This window comes from Pteronotus mesoamericanus, unplaced genomic scaffold (assembly GCF_021234165.1).
Source record: "Pteronotus mesoamericanus isolate MK-2021 breed Mesoamerican mustached bat unplaced genomic scaffold, CSHL_Meso_final contig_1189, whole genome shotgun sequence".
Taxonomy (NCBI): domain Eukaryota; kingdom Metazoa; phylum Chordata; class Mammalia; order Chiroptera; family Mormoopidae; genus Pteronotus; species Pteronotus mesoamericanus.
The window spans coordinates 2,944,071-2,957,169 of NW_026555038.1; the positions used below are offsets into that span (position 1 = coordinate 2,944,071).

Here is a 13,099-nt window from a genome sequence, read left to right on the forward strand (position 1 = left end):
GGGAACTAACGAAAAAAGGGGAAATAAGTCTACCTCTAGCATCCAAAAGAGCCCCAGGATCCAGAGTAGAATTCAGGTTGCAGTCAGAGACAGAAGATGCTCAACCCTCACCTGGTGGGGAAATACTCAGTAATGTTGTCAATTGCCCTATGGACAGTTAGGATGCTCCTGGAACCCTATTCTGGACAGAAGGAATGTGCAGATGGGGTTCTCAGGCACAAGCTGAGTAGGCAAGTTCAAGATAGAGAGAAAAAATGTTTTGGTTATGAGAGGTACATTTCTTAAATTATACCCAAGGAATAAGTCTTGCAAAACACCTGATTTGTTCCCTGCTCCTCTTGCTCATCATCATGAAATGAATTATAAACAAGAGTTCCAAACTGACTAGATCTATTTCCTATTTTCCTACAAATTGAATAGATCTCTTTCATAGTTTCCTACAAAGATATCTTTAATACATTAATATTCAGTAAAGAAATATTGGGGCTATTATTTATATACATGAGAAATTCACAGCCTTTGTCTGTTATGATCTTTGTCTGTTATTGATTTAAACCTCTGGGTAAGTCTTTATTTTCCAATGTTTGCACCTCAGCTTTTTAAAAAAAAATTAATAGTTTCAACATGTAAGAGATTATTGTTCAGAAATAGCTATTCTGTTTCAAAAAGAATGTCAAAAAGTGCACTAATATTTATTTGTTTCTCACATTTGCAATTTCTACCCTTAAGGATATGGTGAGCTAGCTATGACAACATTCTAGGATAAGAAGGCTCTATAAACTGAATCAAACAATAAAAAATCACCAATATTGATGAGAGAATAAAGCTAGGAGAATTACTGTCAAGATAAGAGTGTTGCAGCTGGGATAGTTTCAGAATAGGTAACATTTTGAGTAGCCATTACATGCTGGTGCTGTGCTAAGCTCTATTTTTCATATTACAATCTGTTATGAAGTATTTTAAAATTACCTTTCAAATGGAGTAACAATGAGATGCCAATGTGTAGACCACGGAAATTTAAGGTGTTAACATTGTCATTTTTGCTTAAAACCCCTTTTTAAGATACAGAAAATTAGATTCACCTCAAATCCTCTATTTGTCATCCCATCTTCTTTCCTCCTAACACAAAATACCCTTTTTGTGTATCACTCCAATCATACATCTGTACTTTTACTAATATAACCTACACTTACGCAATTTGCCCTTTACCTCCAAATATTTTGATATTTACCTATGTCGATACTTGTGGGTCTGGTCGACTCTCATTAGCTTCTACATGGAACTCCATTATAAAAATAAACCTCAGTTGAATCCTCTCCAGGTAGGCTGTTTCTACTTTTTAAACATTCAAAGAAAGCTGTAGGCCCAATCTTTTGTTTATCTCCTTGTGTACATGTGAAAATTTCTCTAGATTCTCTCCTTGAAGTGAAATTTCTGGATCATAGGGTAGGCACCCTCCAACATTATTAGACATTGCCACAATTATTTTTTTCTTGCTGTTTTTCCTTAATTTCTAACCATTCTTTTGTAAGTTATTTCAATACAAATAAATTATTCCAAATTATAGTTTTACATCTTTCAGCAGTGTCTTTTATCATAAAAATATCTTAACAAATGATGTGGACGATTATAGCAATGTTTTTCTTCTAGGTTTGTGCTTTTTACGGCTTAAACAGGAATTCTCTACCCCAGTGTGATACATTTCTTCTTAATTTTCTTGTATTTAAAAAATTTCCTCTTCACATTTACATGTTCAAAACATCTAGAATATATTATTGTGTATGCTGTTAGGAAATTTCATTTTATCGTTTTGCAAAGAGATAGGTGTTAAAAAGATCCATCCTTTCCCTAATGCTTTTTAAAGCTACCTCTGTCATATACCATGTTTTCATATCCAAGTGGGCCTTTTTCTAGGCTCACTACTTTGGTCTACTAGTCTGTTTGCTGAACACAGTTTAAATTACTATAACTTTGTAATATGCCAAAGGGTATGCATACTCCAAAATTACTAAGCATTGCCAAAATTATTTTTTCTTGGTGTTTTTTCTTAAATTGATTTGTAAGCATTGCTTTGGAGGAATGAGTAAGTAGAATGAGTCCTAATTGTTTTTGAGAATTGCTTTTGCTCTTCTTGCTCTTTATTTCACCATAAAAGTTTTGGAGTTAACTAAATTTCCCATTAGTCTTTTTTTAACCTGTCTTAATAATTTGTTGATAGTGAAACGAATCTATTTTTTTTGTTTTGTGATTTGTTGGCCAAATCTCTTATTTAGTATTCCATCGTTGATCAACACAAATAAACGGTGTTATTAGGAAAGAGGGGAGGGGAGCTGTGTGGAAAAAAAAATCATGTAATTTCACTTGAAGTTGTATTGATTTTCCAAATTAATTTGGTGAGGTTGAGAACAGTTACGATAAAGTTTTCCCAACCATTTCATGATATGACTCTCCTTTTATTTAGTCTTCTGTTATGTCCTTTAATAAAGATTAATAATTTTTTCCATAAAGGTTTTACCCATTTTTGCTAGATTAATTCCAGGAATTTTTTTTTTTTTGAGCTATTTCTTACATTTGGTCTTCTGGGCCACTAATGTAGCCTTTCCTGTAAATCACCTACTTTATTATTTTGTCAAAAAATGTTTTTAGAGTTGTGTGTGTCAGTGTGTTACATTCAGATCTCTAAGTATTTTGTTGTTGAGGTATTTGTCTGTTTCTTCCAGTATTACGCTGATCATGGATCCTAGTATTTTTAACCTAAGCCTCCTTTCTCTGGCTGCTAGAGTCCCTTGACCGTACAATTACCTTCTCTCAGATAAATATGGGAATTCCACAGGTGTAGAGTGGAAAAGGTGTTTCTTGCCCTGAGCTTGAGGTGAAAAAAGGAGACTGTTATATCCCTCCTGAGTCACCCTGGAGGAAGACTCTCTGATTTTTGTCTACTCAAGCCCTTTGTCCACCTTCAGATATGGAACACTCAACCCATCCCCTTGCCTTTGTGGACAGGGCAGACCCAAATCTCACACCAAGTTGAAATCCTCAGATGTTGAATGCCAAACTTTCTCAGGGATTTTCTGAGCTTCTGATGCTGCTCACATTTAATTCTTCCACCCTTAGCAGAATAAGCCCAGTTCTTTCCACAGAAGCCAGCAGCTGGCTCTAGTGCCAAGGGCAAGTAGCTTTGGAGTTAGTAATGGAAGCCATTAAGGTCCCCAAATCCACCATTGGTATATTTTTTAGTGGTTTCTGAATAATTTGGTGGTGGTGAAAATAAATGCTATTAACTTATGTTGTTTGGTCTTAGTTTTGCAGTTTTGTGATTGGTTGGCCAAATCTTTTATTTAGTATTCCATCCTCACCCTACACACATGAATGATGTTTTGGGGAGCAAGGGGACAGAAATTTTGCAGATGCCCAAAGAAAAAGCAAAAAGGCAAAATATGGCCAGCGTTATCCATTTGCTTTTTTTGATTTATGAAGAGAACTTTCTTTACATAAGCCTCTAATTTAAGTGGTTTTTGTTGTTGCTGGTCGTTTGCTAATACTGGCAACACTGAGATTCAGTTTCAAAGACCCCCTGAAATCTGAATTGGCATACGCCAATCCCTCCCACTTCCCCTTCCCCCTCCTCCCAAAATCTAATTGATTTGGACAGAATGATCCATTTTTCCATTTAGGTGGGCAGATATCTGTAAACGATCTTAGAACTGTTTGCCTCATTTACCAGGAAAAATTGAGAAGGGAAGACGACTTTAGCAGAATTTCTACTTGGAAATATAAGAAGACCAGTACGCAGATTCAAGTCATGCTTTTAAACAGCTTGTTGAAAGAAACGTTAACAATTCCAAAACGAAATTAAACGAGTTTTAACTTTTTCCTCTCAAAAGCACAAAAATTATGGGAGAGAAAGTTAACAGGAAAGTCTCAAAAGGCGAAAACAACTCTTCCTTGTACTAGTCCTTGGGTAGTTACCATAGAACAAGGTCTTCTCTTCGTTAGTTTCTTAGAGGACGATTTTTGGTCCCAAGATACTAGCCGAACTTTAGTATCTGCTCCGGCCTCCCCCTCTCTCCGAGCGGCTTCCTAGGCGGCCTCCACCTCGGGGAGCCCGGCGGCCCGACCGGCTGTAAGAATCGCGCGGCGGAGGGCAGCCCCTTTCCAGGGACGGGGGCAGCCCGCGATCGGCTCTGTCGACCCGGTCGCGGCCCCTCGAGTAGCGGTCGCTCCGGCCGCCGCCATAACTGTCGCGGCCGCCGTAGGCGTCGGGCGAGCAGCCCCGGTACTCGTCGTAGCGGCCTCTGCTGCCGTAAGATGGCGGGGGTCCCCGCGCAGGGTTGCCGCTGCGCGGGTCCCCGTAGCTCTCGAAAGGATCTCGGTAGGAGCCTCCACTCGGATGATCCGCGTAATCACGGCCGCGACCGCCGTAGCCGTCTCGGTCGCCGTAGCCTCTCGATGGAAAGTCGTCTCGGGCACTGGAGTGGCCGTAATCGCGATAGGTGTACTCTCGGGGCGAGGGAGCGAAATCCCGGGAGTCGCGGGCGCTCGGGTAGTCTCGGCTCGAGTAGCTGTCCCTGGGTGAGTAGCCCTCCTCCCAGGGGCCCGGGTAGGGGTCCCGGCGCGGGGGTGGCGGCTCCCGACGAGGCGGGACCGCATAGCCGTCTCGCCCGCGCGCGGTCGGGGCCCGCCCGCGCATTCCACTGCCACTGCTACTGCGAGTCGGGCCCGACGGCGCGGCCCTCTTAGGGGACGGGCCGGCCCTTCGCGGCGGCGGCCCGCGCTTCATGGGCATTGGAGCCCTGGACGACCTCAAGTCGAAATCCCCCGCATAACCGCCGTCGTCGGCGGACCCACCCCGGGAGGGAGAACGCCGCGGGCCGACGCCACCCCCACGGGCCCCGCGCAGGCCCCTCGGGCGGCCGCGGCTGCGGGACGGCGGCAGCGGGCCCCGCCGGCCGCTCTCAAACGCCGGTTTGGTGGCCTGGGCTACTTTGATGGCCTTACCATCCAGGGACTTGCCATTCATGTCTCTGACGGCGGCCTTGGCGTCGGCGGGGCTTTCGAAAGTGACGAACGCGAAGCCTCTGGACTTGTTGGTTTCTCTATCTTTCATCAACAGCACCTCGATGACGCGGCCGTACTTGCCGAACTCGGCCTCGAGGGTTTTCTCGTCGATTTCGGGGCTGAGCCCGCCAATGAAGAGCTTCCCAGGGCGATCCGCTTCAACCATGTCGGCAGGGTAAGTGGCCTGTGGCGGTCGTGGCCTTCTAGCCTGCTCACCTAGGGCGGCTCCCTACCGGTCGGGCAGCGCGTCGTCGTGGAGTCCAGAACCTCAGTTGCCGCCCCCTGCTGCGCAGGTGGAATGCTCCGGATTGTGCCGCCTGGGACTGGTTCCCGCAGACTGGCAGGGCTCCTGTCAGTTGTGATTGGTTGGCAGGTTGGCAGGGCTCCTGCTAGTTCTGATTGGTTGGCAGGGCTCCTGCTAGTACTGATTGGTGGGGTGTTCCAGGACTGCGATCGCTGTAGGTGAAGGTCTGCAGTTTCGCGACTTACTTTACCCCTTTTTTAAACTTTACTGATCTGGCCCTGGTTTGTTTTTAAGGTTTCCCCCGAAATGTCGTGAAAAACTGTTAGGTAGAAAAAAAGGATTGTTTTTCCCGTTATTCTTAATGAGAATTATAATGCATTACTATTAAAGTTACCCGAACTACTTTTAAGCAGAAAAAAGTTCTTTAAAAAATGACATAGTAATTCAAAAGTTTTAAAATGCAGTTTGTACATAAAGTGTATTTGATTTTTTGCCACAGGGGAAGAGATGATTTGAGAGTGGGCTGTTGGTGGAATACGAAGTTCTTTCGATGCACCATTTTCTTCGTTTTCCAACCTTCGAAGCGTTCAGAGATGTAGCGTTGAAACCACCCGTTCAACTAAAGGTGTTATTGTACAGAAAGTCACGTTACGACAAAATAAAGGCAAAACGTGAGAGCACTTGGACAATCATCTAAGTAGTTTTTGAGCAAGCCTAACAAACTGAAGTCTTCACCTCTTCCTCTTCAATGAGGATAAAAAACTATTGTGGGTTCATTAAAAAAAGTTTACGGAATTCAAATTTGTTCCTTAAAATATTCTCCAAAGTGTGAAGAGTAACTTGGTGAATGTATCCTTGAGACTTGAATATTTAAAAATACTTTAAAAACTGTATTTAATGTGCTTTGGGGCTGTATTTTAAAAAGTAGTATTTTTTTCCCCAAAGGTTGCTGTGGTGAAAAGTTAAAAGTCATGTGAAGTCCATTTGTGCATATGTGTACATGTCTTACATTTGTTTATTGCAATACCTATATAATGTTGAGAGAGGTAGTGAAAGCAGGCATTTTTATGATCTCTCCGACTTTACTGGGGATGCTTTTAAGGTTTTAATATTTTTTTTACCATGGATGAATGGAAGTTAAGGCTAAATGCATCACATCAGTTCATGTGATAAATTGCAGTAACAGATATTTATTATTAAATCACATTTCTTAGGTAAACTTGAGATTATTCATTTTCAAATATATAATTTTTGTTTCTTCATACTTAGAAATTTTACATTTTTGAGCATAAAGGATATTGCCCTGTGATTTCCTTTCTTATACTCAGCTGGGGAGATTTTTTCATTAATTTTTCAGTTTTTCCAATTTTTAAAAATTTTTTCTTTACTCGATTTTTCAGGATGCACTTTTCTAAGAGTTATGTAGTTTTGTTTAATTTGAAAGTTTATTTTAAGTAGAGTTTTGCTTGCTTTTTTATGTCTTATCAGAAGTTTATTTTTTCAAAGAACAAGGCTTTTTTCTTTGCTGATCCCCTGTTTTGATTTTATTTGCTATTTCTTTCCTTTTTTCCACATCATTTGGATTAACAGTTTGTATATTTTTGTTCTAAATTTTTAGGTAGGACACTTAGTGCATTGAGTTTTTAAAAAATATTTCTTCTAATTGTTGCATCTAAGTTTAAAATTTATTCTATATGGACTAATTAACAACTTGTACTGAGCTGGCATACATAGTGCTTTTTTTAGTTTTTAGTTTTAACTTTCACTTAATTTACTAAACAGACATGACTTTATTTTGAATCTATTCCATTTTAATAGTTCACCGTTTAATCATCCAGAAATCCAGAAATTAATATGTAGATTTGAAAATAAGCAACTTAGTGTGTTCTAATTTTTTAAAATTATTTTTAAATTCCTAGTTGTAACAAGGCTTTTCTTCAGTTCAAACAACAGTGCTGTTACATTGCTTACAGCCTCTGAGCTCTTTTTTAATTTGTCAAGGACAGTTTACATTCAATCTTATTTTATAATAGTTTCAGGTTTAAAGCATAGTGGTTAGACATTTATATAATTAAAGTGATCCTTCTAAGTCTAATACACACCTGGCACCATACACAGTACAATATTATTGACTATATTCCCTATGCTGTACTTTACATCTGCCTATTTGGTAATTGCCAATTTGCACTTCATCCCTTCACCTTTTTCACGCTCTCTCCCCCCTCTGCCAACCATCAGTCTTTTCTCTGTATCCATGAGTCTGTGTCTGCTTTATCTATAGTATTCTTTAGATTCCACATATAAGTGAAATCATAGGGTATTTGTCTTTCTCTGACTGGCTTATTTCATTTAGCATACATAATACCCTGTAGGCCCATCCATGCTGTTGCAAAAAGGTAAGATTTCATTCTTTTTAATGGCCAAGTAATATTACATTGTGAATATGTACTACAGCTTTTTTATTCACTCATCTATTGATGGGCACTTGGGTTGCTTTCACACCTTGGCTGTTGTAAGTATCATTGCAATGAACACAGGAGTGCATGTATCTTTTCGAATTAGTGTTTTGGATTTCTTTGGTTAAATACTCAGAAGTGAAATTGTGGATCATAAGGCAGTTCCATTTTTAGTTTTTTGAGGAAACTCCATACTGTTTTCTATAGGGGCTATACCAATTTGCAATCCCTTGCAGCGCACAAGGGTTGTTTCCTTTTCTCTATCTACATTCTCACCAACACTTCTTTGTTAATTTATTGATAACCATTCTGACAGGTGTGAGGTAATATCTCATTGTGGTTTTAGTTTTCATTTCTCTTATGATTATTGACATAGAGCATATTTTCATATGTCTATTGGCTGTCTGTATGTCCTCCTTGAAATGTCTATTCAAGTATGCTGCCAGTTCTTTAATTGGATTGTTTGAGCTTTTTTGGTGTTAAGTTGTATGAGTTCTTTATAAATTTTGGATACTAATCCCTTTGCAGACATATCATTGATGAATATCTTCTTCCAATTGGTAGGCTGTCTTTTAAGTTTTGTTAGTGGTTTCCTTTGTTCTGGAAAAATTTTTTAGTTTGAGATGTAGTCCCATTTGTTTATTCTTTGTTTCCCTTGCCCAAGGAGCTATATCAGAAAAAATATTACTAAGAGCAATGTCAGGGAGTTTACTGCCTATGATTTCTTTTGGAGTTTTATGGTTTCAGGTCTTACATTTAGGTCTTTAACCATTTTAAGTTTATTCTAGTATATAGTGTAAGAAGATGGTCTAGTTTCATTAATAACATGGAACTAAATGAACTGATAAGAATGATTATAATTTTTATAATTTTTTTATATAAAATGTTGCTGGTGTTTGATCTTTATTTCCCAGACATAAGAAATTGTTTTCTCTTAAGTTACCTATGGCCTATGACAATTTGGTAAATTACACCTTTGTAAGTGAGGTTAAAACATTTATTTCTTCCTTCCTACCTGATCCCTCCAAAAGTTCAGGTACTCTTAACTAATCCATATATGACCAAATCTAAATGTGTTAATGCTTGGATTTATGCTTCCCATTTAAAGAAAGCTCTTACACCTAACACCTAACTGGATTGTTCAAGAAACAGATTTTTAAAATTTAAACTTTAAGAAGGTGAAGGAGATGACATCTGTTGTGGGCAAATATTCCAAGATTCTGGACCAGGCCTGTATAATCTACACCCTCATTTTTCCTTTTTTCCTCATTTTGGTTCCTTACTATCTCACAAATAATATGAGAAGCCAAACAGTTACCATAGTAGTTACTGTTTTCTTTCACCCCTTAATTTCTGATTGGAAAGATAACTCAACATTGGGTATCATCTTTAAAGCTACTTCACAGGTCAAAATGTGCAACTAGTTACACACATAAACAAGAATGTTTAATGCCTACATTTATAAATTGACAAGGATACTTTTATGTGACATATGGGTCACAGGAAAAAAATATTCTAGTGTGAATCAGAAAATATTTGGACATGGATGCTAATGAATGTACTCCATATACAAGCTTGGAGATTTGGCTAAAATATACATAAAGGGAAATTTATAGCTTTAATCCTTACAATTAAAGAGGAAAAAAGGCTGGAAATAAGGATCTTATAAGAACTTATCATATTGACAGGACAAATTCAAAGATAACAGAATAACACAATAGTATTTTACAAAATAAGTTTTTAAAAAGATAAAATGTAAACAACAAAGCTATAGTTTGTTTTGACAACCCTGTTTGATTCTTTGACCGTGCTATTTGATTCTTAACGACACTATTTAAAATTGCAAACACTTCCTAACCCAAGGCTGTGTTTAGGATGAGGGGAGTGATTTAGCTGACAAAATTTGAGGAGATACCCCCCAAAACTGAGAAATTAAGATATTTTAGTACATTTTTAAAAATCAAAATTAATACACATCCATAACCAAATACCAAATTTTAATAAAGACAATATCGAACACTGAACTGATACAACCCTGAAAATAGCGCCTCAGTTGCCTCACCCCAATCCTGGCTTTTGGATTATGTAATAGCTGTGCTACGTGACATGTTTTTAAAATTTAAATGGCAAAGCTTCTAGTATACTGTTCTTAGTTTAGGGTAAACATTCCTCATCATGTTATAAAAAAGTACTTGACAAAAAAGACTAAATTTTACTGCATGCCTTTTTGATATATATGGTGATTATTTGGTTTTTCTTCATCAATAAGTGATATCAACTACAACATTCCTCCTAATAACTGTCCTCTCTTGCACTTTTGTTATGATAGTCATGAAGTATTTTAATGAAATGTTGTAGTTAATTTTCAAATATTTGTATTCGGTGTCTGCATACATACGCGTGACATTCAACTGTAAATTTCTCCTAATGCTCTCTTTGTGAGGTTCTAGTATGGTTTTTGTAGCTTTATAAAACGAAATAAGAAAATTATCTTCCTCTATTGTGCTCTGAAATGGTTTTAAAAAAACACAAGAATTTTCCTCTATCTGAAAGTTTGGTAGAAATCACCTTGATAAGCAACATTTATCAATTCCTTGGAGTTTTGCCTGGAAATACTGGTGTCTGTTGTCTGAAGGATAAGATGCTTACTGCAGCCCAAGGCTGCTGTGTGAAAGGAATGCCACTTCTGATGCGTACAGTAGTTCCCCCAAACCCAGTTTTGAGTTTGGTGGTTTCCGTTACCCAAGGTCAACCATGGTCCAAACATATTACATGGGAAATCCAGACATAATTCCTAAGTCTTATATTGTGTGCTTTTCTGAGTGATGAAATCTCACACTGTCCCAACTCCATTCTGCACAGAACATGTATAGTCCCTTTGTTCACACTTTGTCCTTGGTGTATATGCTCCCCACCCTTAGTCACTTAGTAGTCTAGCCTTCTCGGTAATCAGATCATCGACTGTTGCAGTACCACAGTGCTTGTGTTCAAGTAACTCTTACTGGCCCCAAAGTGTGAGAGAAGTGATGCTGGCAATTCAGATATACCAAAGAGAAGCCATAGAGTGCTTCCTTTAAGTGAAAAGGTATGTATGTATAGGAAAAAACATACTGTGTATTGGTTTCTGTACTATCTGCAGTTTCAGGCATCCATCCACTGAAGGTCGTGGAAAGTATGCCCTATGGACAAGGGGTGACTACTGTACTTACTTTTCTGCACCTGTTCCAAAAGCTCGAGGCTAGCTTTCTCTAGCCAGCATGACTCTCATCACTGGGCATCAACCTCCGTTAGGACCTCTCTTCTAGGTATCATCTATGAGAAATGTCGGCCATATCCCTGTTCTACATAGATATCAGCTCCAATAACATTACCTATACAATTTCACATGATTGCCATCTGCCCCCTTCTAACTGCCCTGGCCCACTTTTTTCTCCATCCCTCCCATATTGTCTCAGGGGCTATTATATCAGCTGAGAGACTTTATCTCCTACAGACAGGGAGGAAAAAAAAATAAGAGTTTATAGTGGACTAAAGAATGCTACACATTTTTTCACACGTCCATCAAGCTTCAAGAAGTGACCGCCCTTGAATCTGGCTGGCCGGTACTGTTTCAACCAATGGAGTAAGACAGAATGACTTTATGCCGGTTCTGAGCCTACCTTTTAAGAGAATTGGCAACATCCACTTGGCCTCTTCAAACCCTGAACTCCCATTAAGGACTTTATATTCTCTGCTGGAGAGTCCATGTGGAGAGGCTCTAAGACTAGAGGGTGGAGGGGCCCAACCAAACCCAGCCTTCCAGCCATCCTCTCTGAGGTACCAGGCATGTGAATAAAGTCATCGTGAGGCTTCCAGAGCAATTTGGCTGTCAGCTGACTACCACCAAGGGACTCCAGGTATGTTCATGTGGAGCATAAGTAATGCTTAGCTGAACGCTTTCTGAATTCTAATCCACTAAGTCATGACATATAATGACATGGTTATTATTTGAAGCCACTAAGTTTTGGCAATGTTTGTTACATAGCAATAACCAAACCTTTTTTTTTTTTTTTTACAGAAAATTTTACTGCACCATGTTTTCTATCAAACAGAGGAACCTGTTTTTCACTCTAACCCCAATAATCTTTGTCTCCTTATATCTTAACAAAAGGCTACAGAAAATGGCCACTGCATAAGTGGACGCCCTTTTCTAATGAGACTAGTGATTCTCAAATATTAGTACACCAAAGAATTGCTTGGGAAGTATTAAAAATGCCAGTTCCTAGGACCCTCGCTCAGATAGTCTGATGCAGTAAGTTTAGTATGCGGCTCAGGAATATGCATTTTAAGAAACACCCAAGTAATTGTGACACCAGTGGTCCCAAGAAAGCACACAGAAAAGCATTCAATAAAACCTACCAGAGATGACGAGGCTGTGAACCAAGGCATGGCAGTGGGGATGAAGAGAAAGGAAAATGAGGTGCTCTTCCCTGGCCCCACCCTCTAGAAGCATTTCTAGGCTTCTCACATCTGGATTCTTAAGCTCTGCATCTCATTAAAAACATCATGGTACACTTCTCACAGAGCTTTATATTTTTCATTTTATTTTAGCCTCCCAAACTCCTATGTGAAGTATAACAGACATTTTACAGAGAGTGATTAACATATATCTAACAGACATCAAATGCAGTATGTCTGCGCACAGGGTATTGAAAGCTGAGACTCCTAGGCCTTGTCACTCCGAGGTCTGTCTTTTACTTTTTCAAGAATATCAAGTTCTTCAAATCAGAAACACTGCCACCAGGAGCCATCTTCTTCGTTATGGTCATTAAAATCATGCTTCATGACTAGGCGTGGGTTGCTAACTCCCACAGCTTCCAGCAGCTTCTGGGCTTCCTCATCAAATGCCTCTTTGTACAACCTGAGAAAACAAGGGAACATCTCTTCTGGCACTTAATTTTCCCACAGCCCTTTACTTTCTCTGGGAAATTTATTTCTATGGGGTAGCGGAACTGTTCTTTGAAAGTATAGAGAGAATACTAACATGGCTGGGGAGTAGAAAGGGAAACTGAGGGATATGCTGAGGGGGATACTACAGTTGAAGAAAAATAAAATATAGAAGAGAAAGGGATAAATAGATTAAAATTTAAAAGGATCCTCCAAGAGCCCTCCCCCCACCTTTTTTTTAAGTCAAGCAAAATAGTATTAGTAATGATGGTGAAAACAGGTAACATATACACTGTTTATTATGTAGCCACTGTTTTAAAGACCATCTATACTGACTCAGGTGATCAATCCTTACAATAAGCCTATGTGTAGATATTCATTTCACCCATTTTACAGAAAAGGTAACTGAAACACA

At 39.2% G+C, this 13,099-nt stretch overlaps 2 protein-coding genes across 2 annotated transcripts in view; both read right to left on the reverse strand.

Annotated features, from left to right (window-relative positions):
- Positions 1-4,039: 4,039 nt before the first annotated feature.
- Positions 4,040-5,384, reverse strand: RBMXL2 (RBMX like 2). The gene has a single exon (XM_054582510.1). It carries the CDS (start codon positions 5,222-5,224, stop codon positions 4,040-4,042), a length of 1,185 nt encoding a protein of 394 aa, XP_054438485.1. The 5' UTR covers positions 5,225-5,384.
- Positions 5,385-12,522: 7,138 nt separating this feature from the next.
- NLRP14 (NLR family pyrin domain containing 14) overlaps positions 12,523-13,099 on the reverse strand; it is a 29,880-nt gene continuing 29,303 nt past the window's right edge. Inside the window, exon 11 of the mRNA XM_054582519.1 lies at positions 12,523-12,658. Coding sequence (XP_054438494.1) covers positions 12,523-12,658 — 136 coding nt within the window. The remainder of the gene's footprint in view (positions 12,659-13,099) is intronic.